General features: G+C 41.7%; 1 protein-coding gene across 1 annotated transcript in view; it reads left to right on the top strand.

The window, feature by feature from the left end:
• DLC1 (DLC1 Rho GTPase activating protein) overlaps positions 1 to 26,528 on the top strand; it is a 468,793-nt gene that overhangs the window by 416,120 nt on the left and 26,145 nt on the right. The window contains exons 6-7 of the mRNA XM_012000632.1: positions 17,057 to 17,128; positions 21,911 to 21,992. Coding sequence (XP_011856022.1) covers positions 17,057 to 17,128; positions 21,911 to 21,992 — 154 coding nt within the window. The remainder of the gene's footprint in view (positions 1 to 17,056; positions 17,129 to 21,910; positions 21,993 to 26,528) is intronic.

Raw genomic sequence — 26,528 nt, 5'->3', positions numbered from 1 at the left:
GGCCGCAACCTATGAAGGGAAGCCCTGGTTCACTTTCTTCCTTGAGCCGGGTGGGGGCTCGCGGCTCTGGCTCGTGGGGCGCGGCGACACCGCCTTCTACCTTCCTTTCCTTTGGGGACTACTGCTCTGCGCTCGTACTCACTTTCTGTCATTCACCAGGCTAGTCCAAAATCAGCGTGAACTCCTGGAGGGTTTACTGTTTGGGAACGTTTTAGACCCTAGTGGCACTTGAAAAAAAAAATTTTTTTTTTTTTTCATCACTGCTTGAAAGTCAGTTCACCAAAAACTTGTTTTCCCTTTCAACCATTTTGGGGTCAGATACTTTATACGCTGGGAATTAACTCAGACCTGGCCAGGGAAGTCTCGGTTTGGTAGCCGCGGGTACCTGGAGAGTGTTGGGGTAGTTTAGCAAGCCCCGTGGCTTGCAAAAGGGGTTCTTCCTAGGAAAAAAAAATACAGTGGGTTTCCCCTCCCTCCCCCTGAGAACGGTCGCTGAATCGTGTCCCTGAAATGCCCCCTTGGAGATACCCATGCCCTTGACCCCGACAAGAAGCCCGAGGAGCGAGTTCCTGGGCCGGAGAGAGGAAGGAAGCTCGCCTCCCGACCCGACTATTTTCGTAACGAGGCGACAGCTTCTTGGAAACCTGCCCCACTCCATGTCCCTGTCCCCACCTCCAGAGTCCTGGGCCGAGCCTTTGATCCCTCCGAAGGAGGTGCACCCCTCCTCTCCACAGCAAAGCGGTCCTGCTGCGTGTAGTTTTCTGCGTCCGCGAGCGTCCTTCCCCTGGGGCGAGGAAAGTGAGAGGGGACACCGGGTCAGGCTGGTGGGGTCTGATCCTGATCAGCAGCCTGCTAGCTGGGCGAACCTGAGCAGTGACAGGACCTCACTGTGCCTCGGTCATCTGCAGCAAAGGGGTGATAACTGTATTACCTCCGCGCGGGGAGGTTGTGAGGATCCAATGAGCTCATTCAAGTAAAGTGATTAGCAGGGTGCCTGTTCCCGATGTTCAATAAATACCCAATGTGTGCTTATCACTGCAGAAGGAAACCCCTGCTTGCAGTCATTAATCTGCATTTAAAGAAGGCTTCGTCCCACTCCCCACCTTTCCCCATCCCCAGTCTTGTTTTGAGTGAGTCTTCTTACACCCAATATGGGTAAGGAAATGGGTTCATTCTCAGGAATCAGAGGTTGTTTCGGCGATTATTGATGAGATAGAAGAATGCAGCCTAGGCTGGTGGCATTGATCATGTGTTTGGAAAAAAAAAAAAATACAGCTTGGGAGAAGGCAGAATACTGAGTCTCAGATTACATTGTTTTTTCCTCCAAAATTCTGTTTGCTGAAGGAATGAGGGAAAATTAATAGTCCAGCAGATTGCAGCCCTCTGAATGTAAATCTATCAGCAGCTCCAAGAGGTTGACTAATTCGCCATCCATCTGGACTACAGACTGGTCCTGGGTGGAGATAATTTGCAGACCATAAGTGTGGAATTAATGGAGGTGCCATCTTGGCTTGCAGACGGCAGCAGATGGTCAGAGGAGTGTCCTGTAAGGCAGCAGCCCCTCTAATGGAAGAACTAAAGTCCTGGGGAACCAGTGTCAAATGGTTAGCAGATGTGTGCACAAAAGTTATTTTGAGACATTTTCTGAGAAAATGTTGGCGATTGCATGTATTCACTTTTATTGTGGCATGCCAGATTTGCAGAGTGGCCGATGCATACTGAGTGCAGATGCATACTTTTTGCATTAGCACTACTGTTCAGAGTTTAAAATGAAGCACAGCAGACTGAGTTTCTCTCCTGGCTGTTTTGAAAAGTTTGCTTTTGACAAATACTTACTTTAATTCACGCAGAGTAACACCAGACACCAAACAGCCTGGAAGTTCAAAAAGGGGACCGGAGGATAAATAGTTTCCAACTTAAATCTTTCCCTGGAGTGGGTGAGAAAAGTGGTTTTGGTGACTTGTGTCATAACTTCCCAATTGCAGATTTCAGAGAAACACCACTCATTCCTTGAACAGTGAATAGTTGAGCAATTAACTACTGCTAACTATGAAGGCAGTGTTTCAAATGTTAATGCAGTGGAAAGACTGAAGGATTTTCTTAGGGCTCTGGAGTAAAGGTGAAAGGCAGGTTACCCTTCAACCTAAAGCCTTTGTTTGCTTGTTTTTTTGTTTTTCTGTACTGCAGTTCAGAGAGCAGACTAAGCAAAGTTTAAGAGCATTTTTTACATTAAAAGAGGTGTTTGGGTGCTTCTGGAAAATATACCAGACTAGTAGAAAGACATGTTGTGATTCAACAAGCTATTACTGTGAAGTGAGTTTAAAAATGTATATAGTACTTAAACTCTTATTTGTAGAACTATTATGGGACTTAAAGGGGATATGGGAGGCCCCAGTTGAGATGCCTTCCAATCAGAGGCTTGGTGAGATTCCAAGAGGTGGTTTCAAATACAGAAATAAGTACTTGGGTTTCCCTTGGTGTCCCCATGGAGATTTTAAGCCATGACGCAATGTTTAAATCATAGTGGTATTTTTATGACTTAAGCCGGTAAATATGCAATTTGAAAATATTCAGGGAAGGGTGATTTGGTCCAGAAGAATGGGGACATCCAGAGTACAGTGGGTGAAATGGATCGGACTTTTTGGAAGAGAGCCTTGTGCTGGACAGGATGGTCCAGCATTGTCAACACAAGTTTCTCATGCTTCACTCTCCTTCCTAGCAACAGGAAGACGGAAATGAGGCCATGCAAAAATAAAAGACCCTGAAAGGCTCCAGACAATACTTGATCCACCCTACCATTCACCCTGTACAGCCAGAAGACTTTTACAAAAGTAAAAATAACTTCAGATGTTTCCCCTTCCTCCCTGGCTATTGCCAAATCATTAAAGACCAAATTCTCAGTGCTTTGCAACATCATAGCAAAACCTGGCCCCATGGTGTGACTGGCATCCAGACCCACATCATGCCAAGCCTGTTCTTGAGATTATATAAAGAGGACCTGGGGAGAAAGGTGATTTTCATTTATAATGTTTGCACAGTCCAATGATTTGAATTACATGAGTTGGGATCTAGTGGGAGAGAACTAATTCCTTTAACGTCTAGACTAAGTTGTATCTCTGACTTTTCTCAGAACGCTCATTTTATCAGGATCTACCCCTAAAATTCTTAGTTTGGAGTTCTGGGGCAATAAGGCAAAGGAATAATCTGTACATCATTCAAGACACTAAAAAATGAATTCTTCATGTTGTAGTCAGGGTGAACTAATGCCCAACCACAGAGTGTAACTATCCAATGTGTCCTAGAAAGCACAATTCCAAGACCCTCTTTTCCATGGCTGTGAAATTAGAAGGAACATGCTTTTCTGGAGCACTTTCACAACTGTCTCTATTTCCGACTCTGTGGCCTTTGCATATAGATGAATGCAGAGGGAGGTGAGTGCTGTTCCTCTTTGAAGGAAGACAGTGCTGTAGGGTCGAAGTATGTTTTATAGGACTGGGTTACTGCATGGAGTGAGCGCCATCCATGGTGTTTTCTTTCAACCCCAAATTAGTTAGAGATCCAGTTAATGTAAAAGGGTTTAGATTCCCAGCTGAGAAGGGCTCCTTCTGTCCTCTGGCCCTTTTCCTTCTGTGGGACCCTGTGTTATTGTTAGGGATTACCATGATCACTGATAAGAACTGCAGAGTCCTCCTGGGGGCCCTCTAATTAGGTCTACTCTGTCGTAAGGTTTTGTTCACTAGACATTTCTGCCTTGCCATCATAATTAACGGAGAAGAAAAAGAAAGCCCTCACATTTAGCCCATAAACTTTCATAGTGTCTCCCAAGCAGCAATCCGACTTCTCTGGTCTGGCCTTTATAGAGCCTTACAGTTACTTTGCAATTTCCTGGGAGGCTTGTGGTGCATAGGTAGGGAGCTATAATGTTAGAGTCCAGGAATGACAAATTTTTTGTGAGTCCCCTCCATGGAAGGGAGTCTAGTGAGAGGAGACTTGGGGCTCTGTCTTTAACATTTGGGGGAGTGTTCTGGGATACCATTTTCTAAATCTCTGGCCCGCATTGACTGTACCAAATAATGCTTTCTTCAGTGAAAGTACTTTCCAATATTATTTCTAAAGGAGACTTTTCTCCCAAATGTGACTGAAAATATGTGAATGCCTGCCTTTAAGGAAATAAAGTTTGGGGCAGCAAAAATTGAACTATTATATCCTTCTAAAGTGAAGCCAAAACACAGTGGAAATCAGTTTCTCTTAATCATTCACCCTTGGGTTTTTTTGGTTGTGTTTGTTTGTTTGTTTGTTTGTTTGTTTTTTGTGGGAGGGGAGGGGGTGTTCTGCTACTAGACTTACTTTCCTCGTGAAAAGTGTGCTTATTTTCATTTTACATTTCTCTACTTGGTACCTTTTGGTGTCTACCCCGTCCGTCGTTGGGGAAAAATATCAAAAGCTCATTGAAGGCTGAGGTCAGTGAAGCCTGAGTCCTCAGATGCCTTTGGCACCTCCCATCCACATTTTGTTCTCTGCCCTGCCCCACCTTTGAGTGTCCTGTGGAGAGGACTGGAGGTCACTTCCTGAAGCTTGTCAGAAAGGCGCCTTCCTTCTCCTCGCAGGAGTCTCTAAAGGATGTTTAAGGGACAAAAGTTTTCCACACCCTGGGGTTGTAGCATTTCCCAGGCTGGCAGCACTTAGGAAGCCACAGAAGAAGAGACGTCAGCGGTGAAATGGCCTGTGGCCCATGCACCACAGCCACGCGGTGTCCCTCCTCACACTCAAGTGACAAAATAGAGAGAAGATGCTGAAATCCTGAAGTGATCTTTACCTCTCGATTCTGGAGAAACCGTAAACGCATAAGGGATCCAATCTCCGTACAATTCTCTTTTTCAAATTGCATAGCACAGAAAGGGCATTTTATATAATGCTTGGACATCTGTAAAAGTCGTTTCGTGGGAAGTTCCAGAACTTTGCAAAGGCAGCCTGGAAAACCAGTGCCTTTTCCCTACTGAGGGGCAGCTGAGATGCGGAGAGGTTCAGTGACTAGCCCAAGGTCACATGTGAGTTGACTGGAACCTCAGACCCCTTCCGGTCAGCATGTGCAAACAGAATGAGGACAGCAACAAAATGAAGGCCTTAAGTTGTTTGTAGGAACCTGAAGCAGAATTTGACCATTAGATTAATTTCTGTTCATTCATTAGTGTTCATTTAGGGGGCTGGGTGTCCCAAGCAATACTGGTGAAAATAATTCCTTAGCTCACCGAGAACACAGCAAATCTTATTTTTTTTTTATACTTTTTGGCACAAAACTGAGAAAGTCTAATTGAATAGTGTTTCCTCTTTGAGCTTTGACATAGAAATGGCTGGAGGTAGCTTATACTCCTAACCAGTACCTGCCATGTTTTCATTGTAATTGGGCTTTGATAAGGCAACTTGATATTTCATTCATTTTCTTTTTTCTGTTAGAATGCACGAAAATATGGGTGAGCAGTTTTTTTAACAGACCTTCCTGCTATCCCCTTTATTTCTAATTTAAGGTTTTTATAGCATTGTAATTTGCACACTATTTTGTGTTCTCCTGTGCTATCGTAGAACTATAAAGCAAAAGCCAGTGTTGGGGGAGATGCCCCTCTTAGAATAAGCTTTGCTAACGTATGTAAAAGAAGAGTTAATTTGTATGCCAACTTTTAATAATAGAGACAGGGTTACTCTAGGTTTGGAACTAGATATTTTGCCTTGAATAGTAAGTTTAAAGAGGGAATGGATTATATAATCTTAAAACATGTGCTTCATTTTACCAAAAAAAAAATGAGACTGAGGAAAATAAGGACCCTTAAAACTGTATCAATTAGTTAGATACTTTTCTTTCTTGAAATTCTTCATCTGTACAGTTATCATCTTCAAAGGACTTCGTACTTTATGAGCTATTCAAATCACTGTTGTTAGTGCGTAGTTTGAAATGTGTAAATATTTGACATAGAATACTGGAAATACGTATACACATGAGTGTGTGTGTGTAAGGACAGATAGGTGTGTGTGTCCGTATCGCAGCGGTTTATTTTTATCCTGCCCTAGGTTGAAATGAAATAGATGTGATGATTCAGTATCCATTTCCTTCATAGTTTATTTTGATTTCAGTTTGACCTCTTTTTGCTGGGTAATAAGTGCCAATTTTTGATTAGTTGGGAGATATTTTCTGTTCCTGGAAATAACTGGATCCGCACAAGACTAGAGGGCCTGATAGAGCCATGTCTCTCATGGGCTCAGATTCATCTGGAGCTGTTGCCTTTGCCAGAGAAGAGCACATATTTTGATGTGAGCTACTTGCCTTTTCCTGGTTTATGTGTTAAAAAGAGTGCTTTGCAAACGCTTGTACTACAAGATCCCCGAAGAGGATTTCAGTCGATTTAACTTCTACATTGCTAAAGCGTCACTTGCAGGGCTTCCATCCCAGGTATAGACTTGCAGGGCGTGTCTCCCAACGTTTCCTCGTTTCAAGGCAAAACCATTTATTAAGTTGTCATCACATCACAGGGAAAATGGGTCCTTTTTCCCCTCCTTTCTATAATTTCTAGGAATGTTCTTTACTAGAAAGCTGTATATGTATGTCTCCAAACTTCAAGCAGAAGAATAAGAGAGAAAAAAAAAAAAGAAAAGAAAAGAAAAAAACTTAAAAAGAAAACCCCCCAAAGCTTCCATTCCTTACTAGGACTGAAAACCAGTATGGTGATGTACAAGTGAGGGCACTACCGAAATAGGCAAGAAGGGCTCTAACCTGGAGATGAGAGCTCGGTAGCTTTAAGCTAGCCCCTTCAGCAAATCACCTCAATTCTGTACCAACTTCCTCATTTGTAAAGAAAAAAGATGAAAAGCTTCAAGATGCATTTCAGCGCCCAAGTCATGGGTTCTTTGGAAGATAAGATACTCTAATAGAAGTACGAACATGAAAGATCAATAAGGAAAGTAAAACTCTTAAGAGCTTTCTGTGCATTGAAGTGTTTTCTTCCCCTCAAGTTGAAATTTAGAGGGCTGTCGACACGCACAGAAGCAAACGTTGGTTTTGTGTTCTCTGTAATATGAATACAAGCTTCATGGGACAAATCAAGAAGTCGATCGATCTCTTAAAAAGCAAATTGAGCCAGGTGTGGTGGCTCATGCCTTTAATCCCAGCACTTTGGGAAGCCAAGGTGGATGGATCACTTGAGGTCAAGAGTTTGAGACCAGCCTGGCCAACATGTCAAAACCCCATCTCTACTAAAAATACGAAAATTAGCTGGGTGTGGTGGTGAGCACCTGTAATCCCAGCTACTTAGAAGGGTGAGGCAGGAGAATCACTTGAATCTGGGAGGCAGAGGTTGCTGTGAGCTGAGATCGCACCACTGCACTCCAGCCTGGGTGACACAGTGAGACTCTGTCTCAAAAAAAAAAAGGCAAATTGGAAATGTTAGCTCTTAAAATAAAAACAATTAAAACTTTCATAAATTTACAAAATTGGGGATCTCTCATAGCAGTTTCTAGTGGTCCAGTTTTTTGAGGGAAGAAGAATGTCTCCATGTAATTGATGAGAAATCTGGAAAATTAACAGTGGGCATGGAACCCTTTCTAGAGGTGGTCTTAGAGAGAAGGTGAAATGGGCATAAAGGAAATATTAGAGTCAAAAGCTTGGGGAGTTTACAAAGCCACTGGCAAGCCCAGGTTTTATAGATGAAGCAACAGGACCAGAGAAATTATTTTCTTAAGGCCGCCTATCTAGTGGATTCTTTCCTGGAGCTGTTTTCCTGACTTGTTACAGTAATGCTTTGTCTTCTGTGATAGAGTATCAGAAGGACTTCAGGGCATCCAGATGCAAAGCTGTTTTACATCTGAGGAAATAATGTTGGTTGCTCATTGAATAACCAGGCTCAGAAGGTGCTTCCATCTGATCCGTGAGATAACTTACTTTCTACTCTGTACTCCTGCTTTTTACTCTGTGTTGTAGTGAATCTGGACCGCATTCCTCCCAACATCTCTGCTTCCCAGCTTACCTCTTCCTTCATTCGGGGTCCTTTACACTGATTCCCCTCTCCTGCAATCCAGTTTCATATCCAAGATCATAATGCTTCCTTCAATAAAGAAGCACAGACTGGGTCCAGACAGACTCCACTTGTCTACTAGCAAGAAGGGATACCTCTCCTACTCTGATGTCACACGTCTTTCCTATGTCATATCACATTCCTCTTCATACCATACAGAAGTTCTTCATTTACTCTTTTTTTTGTTTTTTAAAGAAAAGCTATGCATGAGAATAGTGCTTTTCAAATTGGTCACATTGGTAGATAACAGCATTTAAAAATACATAAAAATGTAAGACTGCATCACTTACTGTAGGTTTTGTTTGAAAATTCTTTTATAATAGTTACATATATAGGCACATGTTTATATGCATGAATTTGTACTTATATTTATACACACACATACACATGTACATACATGCTTATGTGTGTACCATGTTACAATGTAGAATGTATTTCTTATTGTGGATCCTGGTCAGAAAAATTAAGACCACTTACTAGAACAAAAACTGTATGAGTGGTTTATTTCTTTATGTAATATTTATTGAGCAACTGCTGTGTGCTGCTGTACATGCTTGGGATATATCAGAGAATAAAATAGACAAAGATGCTTGCCCTTGTGGAGCTTATAAAGAGGAAAGACAGAAAGTAAACATAATAAGTTTTGTGAAAGAAGAAAAAATAAAACAGGAAAAGGGGGAGAGAGGGCCCAGGTGCCATGGCCCACGCTGGTAATAACATACTTTGGGAGGGAGGCTGAGGCAGGCAGATCATTTGAGGTCAGGAATTCGAAACCAGCCTGGCCACCATGGTGAAATCACGTCTTTACTAAAAAACAAAAAAAAAAAGAAAAATTATCCAGGCGTGGTGGCGGGTGCCTGTAGTCCCAGCTACTCAGGAGGCGAAGGCAGGAGAATCGCTTGAACCTGGGAGACGGAGGTTGCAGTGAGTCAAGATTTGCATTCCAGCCTGGGAGACAGAGTTGAGACTCCTCAACAACAACAAAAAAGGCGCCCGGGAGGGGAGTGGTGGGGAGTAGAGGAAGAGGGCATGGGAGGAGGCCGGTGTGGCTGGATCACTCAGAGCGAGATGGGGCGACAGGCGGGGTCCTGACAGGAGCCGGGACATGTGGGACATTGTTAGGAGTTTGGCTTTCACCAATGAAAGGGGCACTCGCTAATGTCGCCTGTACAGGATCACCTGAGGCTTAACAAACAGATGGACCTCACGGTAGCCCTTAGGAAACCAGTTCATTTATAAGTGGAGGATAGAGGATCTTCATACACACTGTACTCCACTGTCAATTTCCTTTCCACTTGGCTTCCCGCTTCAAGTCAGGAGCTTGAGTCTTTCATTTTCCCTGAGAGCTGCTGGCAGTACGCCTGGTTGAATCAATAAATAGTGAAGGAGAAAATGTAGGATGATTAGCTTTAGCTAAACATATGACTGTACTAGAATATACCGAACGATAGATGTGGGTTAGCTGTTGCTAAGCCAGACAGCCTAAGAAACTGACTTAGTGACTGACGGTCTCCCAGAAGCTTCCTGTTTTTTTTGTTTTTTTTTTTTGTTTGTTTTTCAGACTATGCATAGCAGATGTTTGGAATTTTTTAAGGCACCTGAGGGTAGGAATGCTGTCAGTTGCTGGTGAAAATCTTTACTGTGATTAGATAACATTAGAGTTTAATAAATATTAATATATGAAGTCTGCTGTCTGCCTTAACCTTGCTAGGAATTTATTTCACATAGATAACTCCTGATAACCAGTCTTTGGCAACTGAGTATGTTTCACATTTGGTTTTTTTTTTAATTGCAAAGAGCAAGAGATTCATGTCATCGGTCTCAGTCTGCCTTTAAAGAAAGGAAAATAGTAATAGATTTTTTTTTTCTTTTCCTTGTTCACACCAACCTATCTGTAATTCCTTTGTGCACAAAGTTGTCTTTCGGGATATACAAATGAATTAAAAAGTGAGAAGTTGGTGGAGTGAAGAAGGGGGAATTCATTTGAGAGAACTCAGGGCTTAAGGTATGACAGCTTGGTACGTCCTCAGAACACCAAGGAGTTTGGAAAGCCTGGAACAAGCTTACATTTGGAGGCCTTCCAAGAGCTGAGTGGATAGGCAGATGCCAAACTGTGAAGGCTGTGGTCTTTGCTGAGGAGTTTGGATTGTATTTGAAAGGCGGTGGAAAGTCACTAAAGATTTGTAAGCAGGGGAGTGACATAATGAAATATGTGTTTCATAAAACCAGCCCAGTGTCTCCGGGATCCTTGAAGGCGGATGGATTTGTTGGGGGCAGGGAGGGGTGAGGCTTATCAAAGAGTTCAGTGAGGAGGCTGTTAGGATAATCCAAGGGTGAAAAACTCCAGGACGAAGGAATACAAAGAAATGTTATCTGTGTTAGTGGTCCTCAATCCTGGCTGCCTTTAAACGTAGGGAGCTTTTTTGAAATACAATGTCCAGGCCCTACCTAGACTGAGTGAATCAGAATACTTGGGGAGGGAGTGGTCAATGTTTTTAGAAAGCTCCCAGGCCAGGCACGGTGACTTACGCCTGTAATCCCAGCACTTTGGGAGGCTGAGGCAGGAGGATTGCTTGAGCCCAGGAGTTTGAGATCAGCTTGGGCAACACAGCGAGACTCTGTCTCTACAAAAAAAAGTTAAAAACTTAGCCAGGCATGGTGGTACACGCCTGTAGTCCCAGCTACTCAGGAGGCTGAGGCAGGAGGATTGCTTGAGCCAAAGAGTTCAAGGCTACAGTGAACTGTGATCGTGCCACTAGACTCCAGCCTAGGTGACAGAGTGAAACCCTGTCTCAAAAAAAAAAGAAAAGAAAAGAAAACTCCCCAGCGCAATGCCACCTACATCCAGGGCTGGGAGTCACCAGGATCTCCTTACCTTACTGCAAGTGTTTTTGGTCGTGATTTGCTTCTCCCAGTGACCTCCCTGTGGAACCCACCCATCAAGTAAAGATGGGTTGTAATTAAAGCCGTCGTATCCACGTGCACAACATTCCTGCAAAATTGGCCACCTTGATGTCATCAGAATTGATAAGCAGTGTCTTCCCTCCCATTTGAAGGAATCTTTGTCACCACAGGGAGGAGAATGCATCTTGGTTTGGATCAGAAAGCACCGCCTGCCTGCACGCAGCTGACATGGTTCTCTAGCAATTAAAGCATCAGCTTTTTCATGAATCTTCGCCCATATGTCTATCAGATTTTAGGGAATCCAGGGAATCTGCAAAGTGCTTGAATTTTCTTACGTTCCTTTAATTTCTGAGAATTGCATTTAAAAAAAAAAAATTCACTGTACCATTTGCATCAAAGCCTGATTTCGGTAGCATGTTATCAAAGAAGAGAGGAAACCCAAAAGTTCCCTCTGTGAAGCTAGAGCGAATGGAAGATTGAAGTAATCATATCTTGGTTAGACCCAATTACCGTTGCTCAACCAGCTAAGATAACAGAGTTCAAAAGAATGATGCTGGGGGTGGGGAATTTTTGTTCAGCTTACTGTTGAGGGGTGATGGGAAGACAGGATCATCCCGTCATGCCAGGAAATGTGCAAATATGGCCTAATGGTTCCCAGCCATACACAAAAGGGTGTCCGGTACCTCATCCATCTAATGTCCAGAACTGCTTTGTGAAACGACTTTGACAAAAGCTGTTTCCAATAAAAATTTCCTGTTTCCTCCTAAGGCATTTGTCTGTTGTTTGCTTAGAGAAAACTCAGGTATAAAAGTTTCATTGTATTTCCATTGTATTTTTAGTTTCTAATGGCGTTTTTGTTCAGTGGGGAATGTTTTTTAAAAATCATCCTCGTAATTTTCACATCACCACCCACATACATTGAAGGGAAAATCACACACTCAGAGCTGTGTTAGAGGCCCCCCAAAACAAGCGTGGGGTACATAAAGATGTCCGAAGTAATGTAATATATGTGCGGTTTTCTGTAATATTTTAAATTTTATTCATTGTTACATAATATATATCATATATATTTGTTACATAATATACATTTTATATATATGTATGGTTTTTTTTTTTTTTTTTTGAGATGGAGTCTCATTTTGTGACCCAGGTTGGAGTGCAGTGACCCAATCTCAGCTCACTGCAACCTCCGCCTCCTAGGTTCAAGCAATTCTCCTGCCTCAGCCTCCTGCGTAGCTGCGACTACAGGCACTTGCCACCACGCCCGGCTAATTTTTGTATTTTTAGTAGAGACGGGGTTTCACCATGTTGGCCAGGCAGGTCTCGAACTCCTGAGTTCAGGTGATCTGCCCGCCTTGGCCTCCCAAAGTGCTGGGATTACAAGTGTGAGCCACCACGCTCAGGCTGTTATATACAATATTTTTAAAGGGAAGAACCTGTCTTGCAGGAAGAACCTTGCATTTCTGTAAGTAATTGTTACTTCTCTCACTATGGCATTTGAATGTAGAAATCTCATTTTTTAAAATTTTTTTATAAGTTTTTTTTTTTTTTTTGAGATAGAGTCTCACTGTATTGTCCAGGCTGGTTTTGAAGTCCTGGGCCCAAGCAATCCTCCCACCTCAGCCTCCTGAGTAGCTGGGAATACAGGAAGGAACTCTTTTTCCTTTTTACATTTTTTGTAGAGATGAAGTCTCGCAATTATTGCCCAGACTGGTCTTGAACTCCTGGCCTCAAATGATACTCCTACCTAGACCTCCCAGAATGCTGGGATTATAGGCGTGAACCACTTCGCTTGGCCTCAGAAAGCTCATTTTTAAGGAGAGGTGGTTACTTCTCTGTCTGTTTCCTCATGTGTTTATCTCAGAGATATTAGTAATCCACATTTTAGGATCAATATGAGGTGTAAATGAACTCATACGCACTAGTGCTTAGACAGGGCCTTATGCATATTAAGCACTCAGTAAAATGACGCGTTGATAGAACTGTTGAGAGGCAAATGGGAAGACTGCATGGAGGAGGTAGCATTTGGTTGGGATCTTGAAGGATGAGTGAAATTTCATCTTGAGCATTTCAGGCCAGAGAATTCACTGAAGTACAGTGTGTGTGGAGATGAGCACCAAATTTACTTTAGCTAGAATGCTCGGCTTCAGGGAGCTGAACAATTAGGTTGGCCAAGTGGAGAGCCTTGAAAACCTTGCCGGGGTGTTTAGACCTTTTTTTTTTTTTTTTTTTTTTTTTTTTTTTAAATATATAGGGTCTTGCCCTGTTGCTCACGTTGAAATGCAGTAGTGTGGTCACGGCTCACTGCAGCCTCGACCTCCTGGGCTCAAGTGGTCCTTCCACCTCAACCCCTCAAGTAGCTGGGACGACAGGTGTGCGCCACCATGCCTGGCTAATTTTTGTATTTTATGTAGAGATGGGGTCTCCCTATGTTGTTCAGGCTTGTCTTGAACTCCTGGGCGCAACACAGTCCACCCAACTCTGCCTCCCAAAGTGCTAAGACTACAGGCGTGAGCCACTGCACAGAGCCAGGACCTGATTCTTTAGGCATGCAGCTCCAGCGAAGTTTGCGAAGGAGAGAGAAGATTAATGCTGTCACTCAGAAAGTTTGACGAGTCACGATTGGGGGACAGATTCTCTTCAGAGAGGGGAGTCTACAGACCCAGAGTTTTCTTAAGAGTTAGGAGATTAGAGCAAAAGTAATGGCATGAATCGGGGAATGAAACTCTGTGACTCGCATGTGGATATAGGTTCATTTCACATTAAATAAAACAAAAATAACTGATTTTTTAAAATCAGTACGTACATTGGATTGTTAGTACTTTCTCTTGACCCATGAATTGGAAAGTGTAGGAGTGAGGTCAACAAGTATTCCATTTTCTAAAAAATATGTGACAACTTTTTACAGTTTTCTAATTCTGATTTCTACAAAAACAGTGGGTTAGGGTCTCATTGGAATGCAGCCTAAGTTTTCATGAGTGGACTTTTTGTGTTGGTAAAATGGTCATATGCTTGTCTATTTCCCATGGTTTCACATCAAAAGGAAAGACAAATTCTCATTTTTTTAGGGTGAAGACAAGAAAGGATAAGATGACTAGATCTCTGCCATTTGGGGAGTACTGCTTTTTAGCCGTTGTATAAACTGTTAATTAAATTATCTGCTGAAGAAGCAAACGTTCGCCTGTTTACATTCTTTCTAACTAAGTGGCCCTAAGAGTGACTATTTTGACACAGCTTTTCTGATCAATTTATGACCATTTGGAGTCATTTTATTTCTTAGACAGGGCCAGTAGAAAGTAAGAGAGATAGCCAGGCACAGTGGCTCATGCCTCTTATCTCAGCTACTTGGGAGGCTGACATGGGAGGATCATTTGAGCCCGGAAGGTCGAGGCTGCAGTGAGCAGTGATCGCACCACTGCACTTTAGACTACTGAGCAAGACTCTGTCTCAAAAAAAAGGCCAGGTGCGGTGGCTCACGCCTGTAATCCCAGCACTTTGGGAGGCCGAGGCAGGCGGATCACGACGTCAGGAGATCGAGAGCATCCCGGCTAACATGGTGAAACCTCGTCTCTACTAAAAATACAAAAAATTAGCCGGGCGTGGTGGCGGGCGCCTGTAGTCCCAGCTACTCGGGAGGCTGAGGCAGGAGAATGGAGTGAACCCGGGAGGCAGAGCTTGCAGTGAGCCGAGATTGCACCACTGCACTCCAGCCTGGCAACAGAGGGGACTCTTCTCAAAAAAAAAAAAAAAAAAAAGAACAAGACAGGAATATGCATTTTTGTGTTCCTCAAATCACATAGGAGCTTAAATAAATACTTTGTAAAGTTGGATTGTTTAAAAAACTAATATCTTACATCTTCCATGCCTCTTGGCATGAAACTATTTTTCTAAGTAAAGCAGGCTCATGCTTTGGCAGTATTGGCTAGTGAATTGGTATCTAATTAAGGCTTTTGTATGTGTGCTGACCTAGTGCCGTGTCTCTCTCGTCAAAAAAGGGCAGACATTGAGAATTTTTGGTTACTCACCACTTATTAAGTTAAATATTAAGAAAGCAAGCACATTTACTTTTTAACAATCTATTGTTCAATGTCTAACAATCTGTTCAGTGAAAATAACCTCTAAGTAGCCAAATGAAATGTGTTTTTAAAATAGTTTTAAAGATAAACAGCCTTTTTTCTTTCCATATCTATCTTTTGTAGGAGGGGGCGGGCACACAGATAGGGCAAAAGTAATGTCTTCATTCTTTTTTTTTTTTTCTTTTGGTTACAGAGTCTTACTCTCTTGCCCAGGCTGGAGTGTAGTGGTACCACTGAGGCTCACTGCAGCCTCAGCCTTCCAAGCTCAAGCAATCTTCCCACCTCAGCCTCCAGAGTAGCTGGGACTACGGGAGGGCACCACCACCCCTGACTAATTTTTGTAATTTTTTTCTTTGGTAGAGACAGAGTTTCGCCATGTTGCCCAGGCTGGTCTTGAACTTCTGGGCTCAAATGATCCTCCCACCTCAGCCTTTCAAATGCAGGGATTATAGTCGTGAGCCACCACACCCAGTCTAATTTCCTTATGTTTTAAAATAAAATGTTGAGCTTGTATATGTTTTTCCAGCAATATCGTTTTCTGGGAAGTGTTTATTTTATAATTTTATTTAAAACATCTTTATTTCCTTACTGAGACAAAATGTGGATATACACATATGAAAAAAGGTAAGCTCAAATGATTCACTTTGGACAATTCTACACTTCTATTCAGTGCAGACATTGAAGTTCTTCCACACTGATGTCACTCTATCGTTCGCTCCCAATTCAATCCTAAGTCTTGGGTTGAATAATGCTACTTTCACTGCTACACTGAAAAGATTAATGAAGTTCACTTTGCCATGCTATTTATTTCCAGGCTACTGCCATAATTGTTTTTAGTTTGGGTATTAAGGAACTCATCAGGAGATGGCAGGTTTTGTTGTTTTTTTCTCTCTCTTTCCTGTGTTCAGTGAGTAAATTCCCACTTGCTTTAATGAATTTGGATTTTCTTAATTACCTTTCTTCAAAGGCCAAGGAACTCATGAAGTAATAGGTGAAAAAGTGCTTTGGAAACATAAAGTTACTGGACAAAAATAAGATGTGTACATTTCTAATATGAACTATTAGTCTCCCACTTGGTTAAGAGAGATGCTTAATGAAGATTTGAATGTGGCATTAATTATGCAATGCTGAGAGCTTTGTAAATAAGTGAATAGACTTGTGTAACTGAGTACTCTTATGGCCTGAGGAAGGTGGGAGGAAGAGTTGAAAGGAATATTCTTTGTACAAGCAGAGACGCCAACTAATGTTCCCAGGACCTCCTCAGTGAGTCAGCTTTAACAGGATTGTAAATATGTGCTCCAATGAGTTTTAACACAGTGTGTCAGTTGCTCTTGGCCTTTCTGTTTATCGATACTATCTACAAGATGTTAAACCACAGGGAGGTAGAAGCTTTATTAGCCATTTCTGCCTGCCAAGATTGTGGGATTTACTGACTTCGTACCCTCCATGTTCCTTGACAGCCTGGGCCTCTCCTACTGGATTAATACCCGTTGAGTACCTGAGCACTCGACAGTGAGACAACACAAAGTCAGGGGCTTTTGAAACACCCAACCCCTGGGTGTCAGAAAGCCTGTGACTGTACTCAGATAAATTTTATTTTAGCGTGTTGGTGGAGGTACTTTGCGGCCTTTTGTTGAAGTGAAAAGTAGTACAATAGGCTGGCCAGGCTTAAAATGAGTTATTTAATCTCTCTTCAACTTTCTCATGATGCCTTATTTTCATAACCATTTGTAATCAGAGCACTTCAGAAGCAGCACAAAATGAGTAACTTGCTCCCAGGACCCCATTTTTGTTTTTCGTAAAGGAAAAATACATCCTCATGTACGTGTGAAAAAATCGGAAAAGACGCATACAAAATGTAAACCATTTGAATTAAACGTGTATGTCTGTTTGCTTCTCCGTATTTTCTACGGTAGTCGTGTTTTGCTTGTATCATAAAATCAAAGCTTATTCAGGGAAAATAAGCATGCTGAGGCACACACGGCTAATTTTATTTTTCTTCTAATTCTCTTCTAGAAATTGAAGCCAAGGAAGCTTGTGACTGGCTACGGGCAACTGGTTTCCCCCAGTATGCACAGCTTTATGAAGGTAAGCTGGGAATGCCATTTTTTAAAAGTTGGCATAATCATAATCCCTTATTCGTGAATATGACTGATCTGTGACTTATTTTCAGCAGTTTTATAGTTTAAATGTTTTATTAAAAAAAAAAAATGTAGTAAGCATGCAAGACCCCCACCACTGAAAACAAAAGCTAGCACCTTGATGACAACAGGCCCATGCCACTCCCCCGTCTGCCGCCTGCCACTCCCCCGTCTGCCACCTGCCACTTCCTGCCTAAAGTAATCAGCATCCTGAAGACTATCATTTTCTTCCTTTCTTTTTATATAATTCTATTGCATTTCCTGAAAAGTACATTTTTACAGAGTTATTTTTACCTTTATAAAGAGGGTACTGTGCTGTATGTAATCTCGTGGGGTTTTTATTTTTCACTTAATATTGTATTGTTAAGATTCTTCTGTACTGTATGGCCTGTTACTCATTTGCTTTGGCTGCTGTGTAATACACCATTGTGTATTACACAAGAAACCACAGTTTATTCATATCCACACTCTGGTTGGCGGGTATTTTGACTTTCTCTGTTTTGCTTTTATAAACTGTGCTGTTGTGAACATTCTTGCATCTATCTTTTGTGGTACATGCATAATAATTCGTCTCACTTCTATGCCTAGGAACAGAATTACTAGGTAATGAAGAATATGTATGTTCAATTTTACAATGCAAGTTTTTCGAAAGTGCGTGTACCAATTTTCACTCTTACCAATCTATGTATCCACATTTCCTCAACGCTTGACATTGTCAAACTTTAATTTTTGCCAACCAAATGGATATAAAATGATATACAGGTTCTGACTGCCATTTCCCTAATCCTTAATGGTAAGAAGCATTTATTCGTGTCACTTGGCCACACTTGTTTGCTCACATTATGCTTCTCTGAGTGATTTATAAGAGCTCTTTTTATTCTAAATGCTAATCTTTCACTGGTCATGTGTTGCAGATACCTTTCCCAGCATTTGTAATTAGCCATCTCACTTTTCTCTAGGTTGTCTTTTAATGAATATTATGTTTTCTGTGGCATTCAGTTTTTCAATTGAGAAAAATGGTTTAAAAAAAAAATAGGATCTGGGCTGAATTCTTACCATCTCATTTTCTTAGCAGTGTCCTGGGGATTTCTCGGATACTGAGATCATTCTCTCAGCTTCTGCGTACCGTGGGGAGTGCTCACGCTCCATGCATGTCAAGATAAATAGGCTGTTCCTTTATTTATTTGTTTGTTTTGAGACAGAGTCTTGCTCTGTCGCTTTGGCTGGAGTGCAGTGGTGCGATCTTGGCTCACTGCAACCTCTGCCTCCTGGGTTCAAGCCATTCACCTGCCTCAACCACCTGAGTAGCTGGGGTAACAGGTGTGTGCCACCATGCCTGGCTAATTTTTGTGTTTTTAGTAGAGCCGGGGTTTTACCATCTTGGCCAAGCTGGTCTTGAACTCCTGACCTCAGGTGATCCACTCACCTTGGCCTCCCAAAGTGCTGGGATTACAGACATGAGCTACTACACCTGGCCTAGGCTGTTCATTTAATTGGGAGTTTCATTATTCTCTATATGAAGTCAGTTTAAAATAATTACAGCTATGAACTAATGCATTCCATTTTATGGGTAACTTTCAAACAAAGGTTGGGTGAAGAGTAAAGTGATTCCCAAGTTAGAATACCTGGTCTTCCTTATGTAGCCTAGATTGATTGTACGATATTTTTTTCCAAGAAGATGGATTCTGAATTGTTTTATTATTAGACTGTGTAAAATATCTTACTGTTTCTTCATTCCAGAGAATATTTCCAAACAATTTCTTCTGATTAACTTGCATACTTATTTTGGTGGAGTTGCTTGTCTTTCCTTTAGAGAGAAGTTTTAACCTGTTAACATTTAAAAGGGCTTTGGGGGAAGGGGGACCAGCATTCTATTGGATTTTCAGTTCATAGCTCTGATGGATATAAGGAAAGATAACTGCATTGGCAGTGACACCAAAGCAGCTATCCTTTTGTTCTCCTATTTAGAAATTAAGTTTTCTTCAATTATGCTCATTTTTTGCATTGATTTGCTGCCAGGTAGCACTTTCTTGTGATATATATGTTTGCTAAGAGCCAATTCCAGTCCCTGTGTCACTTCTTTCCTAATCCTAAAGCACAGGGTGCATTTGCACAGGTTACATTTGGGGTTCCCTCATGTTCGCAAGTCTTTTGAAGCATAAGCCTACTTTTGGGGTATGCTGCATATTGTTCTGGGCCGTCGCCTACCCGTTTTTCCTGCCACTGTGTGCTGGGTGAGTACATAAACCATACATGCCATACCAACCCACACATATTCCCCTGTTTAGCTTGATTTGGGTACTTGGCAATTTATACTTCCTGCTTTTCAACCCACAGTGGAAGCTGAGTTCAGAGAACGTCTTCTGTACATCAGTAAACTATCATCTTTTAAAAGCGAGTCCAGGCAAATAAAAGAAAGTTACTGATTTAATTCTTTCACTCCTCACTTGCGTTTAATACCTACCAGATTTTTTAAAAATTGTTAATTTGCATTAGAAAAGGAATCTGAAATATGGCTCTGGGTATACTAACTTAGAAATTCCTAAAATAATATAGTTACTTTCTCACATATAGGTAAGAGGCATGTGAAAATTTCAATTTATATTTATAGATCTGATGTTATACTGTGTAAATATTAAAAAGTATTCCTTAATATTAGCTCTGTTAGTTCATCTTGGTGTGTATTCACAGTGAAATACAGGCCAGGAATGGTGGCTCATGCCTGTCATCCCAGCACTTTGGGAGGCTGAGGTGGGAGGATCGCTTGAGGCCAGGAGTTCAAGGCCAACCTGGCCAACATAGTGAGACTGCATCTCTATTTTAAAAATTTAGAAACAAACAAACAAAAAAAGCAAAATACAGTGTCACAACCTTCAAACAGTGTTACAACCTGTCTTGCTTCATTTACTAATGCTCTAGTTTGCATTGACTGTAAGTTTTTCTTTTTCCATTATAATGGTTCCACTAATCATTTGTCTAAGAGAGACTTGGTCTATAAATTAGTGAAGAAATGTAATTCTGTGATACTAAATTTTATATATTCATAAATCTTTGGACTATAGCCACTTCCTTGGTCTGCCTATATTATCATTTAGGGAACAATGTCAGTAATCCAACTCCAGCCTTCAGAAAAGAAAAAGGATAGACTATAAGTTTATACTCATTCTGATATATTATCTCTAGAAAATAGATTACTAAGAATAAGGAATTCCATATCATTCCATAAAACCAGTGATCATAAGAAATAATAAAAACATAGTGAACAGTTATGTGCCCACAAGAGCTGGAACAGGACTAATTACCTGTATCTCCAAAACTACTGACAGCCATGTTTATTCCACTATGTGGCATTAGCCATTTTGAAGGCCAAAGGGATGTTTTATTTTTTATTTATTTTTTTCAGACAGAGTCTCACTCTGTCATCCAGGCTGAAGTGCAATGGTGTAGTGAGAGTTCACTGCAGCCTCAAACTCCGGGGCTCAGGTGATCTTCCACCTCAGCATCCCGTGTAGCTGAGACCACAGGCGCGTGCCACTATGCCCAATAAAAATTTTTTAAATTTTTTTTTGTAGAGACAGTGTCTCGCCATGCTGCCCAGGCTGGTCTCACACTCCTGAGTGCAAATGATCTTCTCTCCTTGGCCTCCCAAAGTGCTGGGATTAGAGATGCGAGCCGCAGTGCCCAGCCAAAGAGAATTTTTTAGCTTGTGGTGATTCTAGTTTCCTGCTGTGATGACTGATTTCACCCAGGTCTGGTCCAAAGAGTTGCCCCACACTGAGACACTCCTCCTCCTGGTACTGTAGTAGCATTCTACTGAGGAGGCCCATGAGTTGCCCTCATAGCTGGAACTCCAAGAGGGTGATAACTTGCCTTTATCCAGTGGCAATTTTAGAGCTGTTGTAAATTTCCACAGTGGCTACCTCCACTCTGCTTTTCTTGGGTATATTTACTTACCAAGCGATCTTTTTAGGCAGTCCAGAGAAAGGAATTCCTCCATTGAGTTGACTGTTTTCTCCCTCTGTGGTTTGCAGTTCTGATACAGCTTCTTCATTGTCTTGAGAGAACTGAATGAACTCTTCAACAGATTAAAGGATTTGAGATTCTGTTGTTCGATAGCAACTTTAAAGCTAGCCCTTTCTTTTTCGGGGAGTTATATCAGTTCCTACAAGGCCATATTGCAGTGCTAATATTTGTTTTTAAAAAAGCGTATCTTGAATTCTCCTTGGCTCTTGATGCCATGTGAGTGGATTACATTCCATTTCCTACCACTTTTCATTGTTCTCTAGGTCTTTCTGTGGCTCAATTTTTCTTCCATGACCTTTTCCCTGATCACACGTGAGCAAAGACACACACACATACACACGGCCCAGCCACATTAAAAGGCAGCATTCTTCTGACAGTCACTGTGGCTTAAATTATCATTTATACTGGAGGCTTATTGCCTGCTGCTTTGTTTAAAGGTATAACAATGTCCTGAGCCACTTCTCCTTGACCAGAAGCAATATTTTTTGAGTTTCTACCACTTTAAAGCTGAAGCTCCTTTAGGACAGTGACGCAGGATTGGCTTGAATTGCCTTATTGTCCCATAGACCTTGATGGGGAATGAGGCGTCCTACAGGAGGTGCTCAGTACATTGCTGAAGAGTTTCTTCCCCGCTTTGGTAAACTGGGCTATTTGGCAAATTGGGTTATAGGTGCTCAACGAATACATTTGTTTATTTTTCTTATAGATTTCCTGTTCCCCATCGATATTTCCTTGGTCAAGAGGGAGCATGATTTTTTGGACAGAGATGCCATTGAGGCTCTATGCAGGTAAATGGACACGTTTTGAGTGTTTTCCTTTTTTATTTTTTAAGAACACAGTACTTATCACTAAGATAGGCTTTGCTTGCTTTTGTCCTTGCTAATTGTGTTAGGTCTTTATTGGCAAACCATATGGCGATCGGAGACCTTTTAATTAAAAATTAAGTAAAATATTGTTATTTAGTATTGCCATTAAAATAGCACACTGTCCTAGGAAGTACTCAAATAATAGCATTCCATATTTGATATGATATAATTGGTGTAACAAGTAACAACTCTAAGGTAGTTAGGAAACTTGGATTAAGGTTTCCTAAAAGGGTATGATGGAAATTTAGCACGTTCAGAGGAATAAATGGAGGGTGGCGTATAAAGACAGGAGCAGCGCTTGCATTCCAGGGAAGCTCCTCTCAATGTCTTCAGTTTTCCCTCATATAAAATAATGATAGGATGAAATAAGGCTATAAAATAACTCAGCACGGTCTTTAACATGTAGGCAACAGGCAGTTAAATGATGTGAAATTGAATGAAACTGTCAGAAATTCTTGATGCTTGTGCTTTTGGGTCTTCAAGCTAAGAGGCAGCTTATAGGTTTTAGTGAGGTGGAGGTAATAAAACGTGTAGCAGACAACGATGGGACGCTGATAATCCTTTCAAGCTCTTCATGACATTTTTCATCCTTTCTAATTTTTCTCAAAAGCTAAAATCCCTTAAAAGCTGAATTCTGGGGGAAAAAAATTATACACAGACAAAATTCACATAGGTTGATGTGATTATGAAACTAAATAAGTATTATTTTAATTTCAGGGTTTTTCTGTTTTTGTTTTTGTTTCTGTTTTTTTGTTTGTTTGTTTGTTTTTGAGAAGGAGTTTCGTTCTTCTTGCCCAGGCTGGAGTGCAATGGCGTGGTCTCGGCTCACTGCACCCTCCACCTCCCGGGTCCAAGTAAATCTCCTGCCTCAGCCTCCCGAGTAGCTGGGATTATAGGTGCCCACCATCACGCCTAGCTAATTTTTTGTATTTTTAGTAGAGGCTGGGTTTCACCATGTTGGCCAGGATGGTCTCAAACTCCTAACCTCAGGTGATCCACCTGCCTCAGCCTCCCGAGTAGCTGGGATTATAGGTGCCCACCATCATGCCCAGCTAATTTTTTGTATTTTTAGTAGAGGCTGGGTTTCACCATGTTGGCCAGGATGGTCTCAAACTCCTGACCTCAGGTGATCCACCTGCCTCGGCCTCCCAAAGTCCAGGGATTATAGGCATGAGCCACTGCGCCCAGCCTATTTGTGTGTGTGTGTGTGTGTGTGTTTTGTTTTGTTTTGTTTTGTTTTGTTTTGTTTGTTTTAAAGAGAAGGTCTCACTCTGTCGCCCAGGCTGGAGTGCAGTGGCACAATCATGGTTCACGGCAGCCTTGACCTCCCAGCTACAGGTGATCCTCCCACTTCAGCCTCTGGAATAGCTGGGACTACAGGTACACACCACCATACCCAGCTAATTTTTGTATTTTTTGTAGAGATGCGGTCTTGCCATGTTGCTCAAGCTGGTCTTGAACTCCTGGGCTCAAGCAATCACCCATCTCGGCCTCCCAAAGTGCTGGGATTAAAGGAGTGAGCTACCACACCCCGTCTCAGTATTTTTTTTTTTAATTCGGAAAAACATCATGAAGGTAGAATGACGTCCAGTATTTCTTTCCTCTTTGTAGGCAAAGAAAGCAGTGGTAGTTCTGTTTTCTGCCTTTCTTATATAATACAGTGTTATTTGAAGCAGCCAAAGTAAGCAGTGGTTTGGGGCAGATAGATGGAATATTTAGAATAGTATATGGACTAGACTAATTCTCATGGCTTAAGAGAGGAAAAAACAAAGAGTCCTCTTAAAAAGTGACAGAAATACTGTCACTTTTCTAGTCCAATTAAATGACTGATAGAAATGTACAGGGTATGTACCCATTTTCTGAAAGAAAGCTAATTCTAAGAACTTCACTATGGAGTATAATATCATAACTATGTCATCGGGAATGAAAAAAATGTCACAGATGCAGTTTCGGGAGGGGAAGGAGTCCGCATCTGGAATATGAACTACAGACATTTTTTTAATGTTTTCATGCTTAGCTGTGGAGCAGAATTAATCTGTTTTCAATCCATCACTGGTGATCATGCATATGCATGAGGTCACTTCTGAGATGCATCTTAGGAAATATTTAAGCATTACGTCATTTCACACATTTTAAGCCAGTTAGAGAGTGGGTGCTCTGGACAGCAGCAATAGCTTAGGAATTCTTGGGTCATAAAAATATCACTGCAGCATTTCAGGCCAAAGGGTCATGATTAAATTCTTGAATGCTTTTTCAGAATATCAGTTTGTGAAATGTTGTTTTCCATTTCTGGGAGAAAAAGCATCCTCTGTACTTTGCAATTTACACTGGCTCTGAGTACCTTTTGGGAAGCCACCTTTCTTTGGAGCAAATGAATCTGTGCTGCTAGATCTTTGGCAAAAAGAAAAGCCTAGAAGAAGCAGACTCTGCCAAATATGCTAGTTGGACTTCAGTTTTCTCTCCTGCGTAGAATAACACCTCATAGGAAATGCAGTGATGGATGTCAGAGCGCTTTAAAACTTAAATTATCAGGCCCATATTTGAGTAAGTGCAGAAAGGCCTAGGGTTGGATTTTCTTTTTTCAAAAAGGAAATTCTTCAGAACACAGTAACAGTCATCAACTGGTTTGTAATAGAAAACCCCAGGGCTGTTGTCCACAAGTTCACATAAATGGACTTTTCATGAAAATGATGCCCCTTTTGAGAGGCCTAAACAAATGTTCAGAAGAAAAGGGACCTCTATCAGGTGTATTTCAAGCACCTTCCTTTATTTTTTTTATTTTTTTATTTTTTTGAGATGGAGTCTCGCACTATCGCCCAGGCTGGAGTACAGTGGCACAATCTCGACTCACTGCAACCTCCGCCTCCCAGGTTCAAGCAGTTCTCTGCCTCGCCCCCGGAGTAGCTGGGATTACAGGCACCCGCCACCACGCCCGGCTAATTTTTTGTATTTTTTTAGTAGAGATGGAGTTTCACCATATTGGCCGGCTGGTCTTGAACTCCTGATCCACCTGCCTTGGCCTCCCACAGTGCTGGGATTACAGGCTTGAGCCACGGCGCCCAGCCAGCACCTTTCTTTAAAACACATTACAAGTTCTGAGCTGTCAGCTGCATAGTATAGTTGAGATACTTGTTGTACTGATCATGTGATAGATAGTCACTTCATTTGCTAGACCTGCCTCTTCCAAATACCTTTGGCCTACGGAATTCAAGGGCCAGCAAAATAACGAAGCTACAGTAGTATTTGAAATGTTGCCCTGTGATTTGGAAGTTCTCTCTAGACTGACAGACTTTTTATAGACTTTTGTCTTTGCCTTGTTGATATTTTCAGAACAGTTGATTTTAAATACATGGGGTAATATGGTTGCAGAAAATCAGCTTAAACATTTTATAAAATCTTTCCCACCTACCTCCTCCTCTTGTACTGGACCATATTTTATGCAGGGATCTTATAAGCGGTCTCATATATACTCTAGCATTATTCTCAGTTTAGAGTGTTCATGTACCTGTGACATTTACAGATCTTACGGCTCCTTTGGTCAAGAAGTAAGTAGGGGCTTCTTTTTCTACTCAGGGCAAGAAGACTTGTAGACTTAATGGGTTTTATGAGAACAATGACATTGTCTTAAATATAAAGTTTGGCAATAACCAAAAGTTACAAGTGTGGGACTATAGGTTTTTTGGATTTAGATCGCTAACCAGCATTTTTACATTCACACTGCAAGGGGTTCATGTATCTGCCCTTGGAGATACATGAGAGAAGTGGCTTGGAGAAGTGGCTTTGGCCTGATCTTGCTAGCTTTACTATATAATGCAATTCCAGTGGTAAGGCCAAGATTATGAGAGCTATACTCAATAGTAATCCTGGAGGAGTGATTGACTTTGTCTTGAAGCATGTGCAGGTAGTATTGTGAACTGTGATTCACTACCAGGATACCTCTTGTGAAATGTTCCTTCTATTGCTTGCCTTTCTAAAGCTTCTGAAAACTATCCCAAATGGCTCTTTTCCTTGGGAATTAAAATTGACTCCTTCTATAAACACAGCAAAGAATTATGTGTACTTAAAGTGACAGTTGTATAATGAAAAATAGATTTCCACACTGTCATCTGCAGTGTGCACTTTGTGGTAGAGCAGCCCGTCAGATGCCTGAGCCATGCACAGCAGCCCACCTTAGAGCAGATTCTAACTTTGTCACAGTTTCTGGTCTGTTAAAAGGGAAGCATGTAGCCGGGCACAGTGGCTCACGCTTGTAATCCCAGCAATTTGGGAGGCCAAGATGGGAGGATCACTTGAGCCTCCAGGAGTTGGAGACCATCCTGGGCAACATGGCAAGACCCCATTTCTATAAAAAATAAAAAAAATTAAGCAGGCATGATGGCGCATACCTGTAGTCCCAGCTACTTGGGAGGCTGAGGTGGGAGGATCCTGTGAGCCCAGGAGGTCCAGGCTCCAATGAGC

Source organism: Mandrillus leucophaeus, unplaced genomic scaffold (assembly GCF_000951045.1).
Source record: "Mandrillus leucophaeus isolate KB7577 unplaced genomic scaffold, Mleu.le_1.0 Scaffold636, whole genome shotgun sequence".
NCBI classification, from domain to species: domain Eukaryota; kingdom Metazoa; phylum Chordata; class Mammalia; order Primates; family Cercopithecidae; genus Mandrillus; species Mandrillus leucophaeus.
Note: the sequence above shows the minus strand (reverse complement) of the source record. Positions and strands in the feature narration are given on the sequence as shown.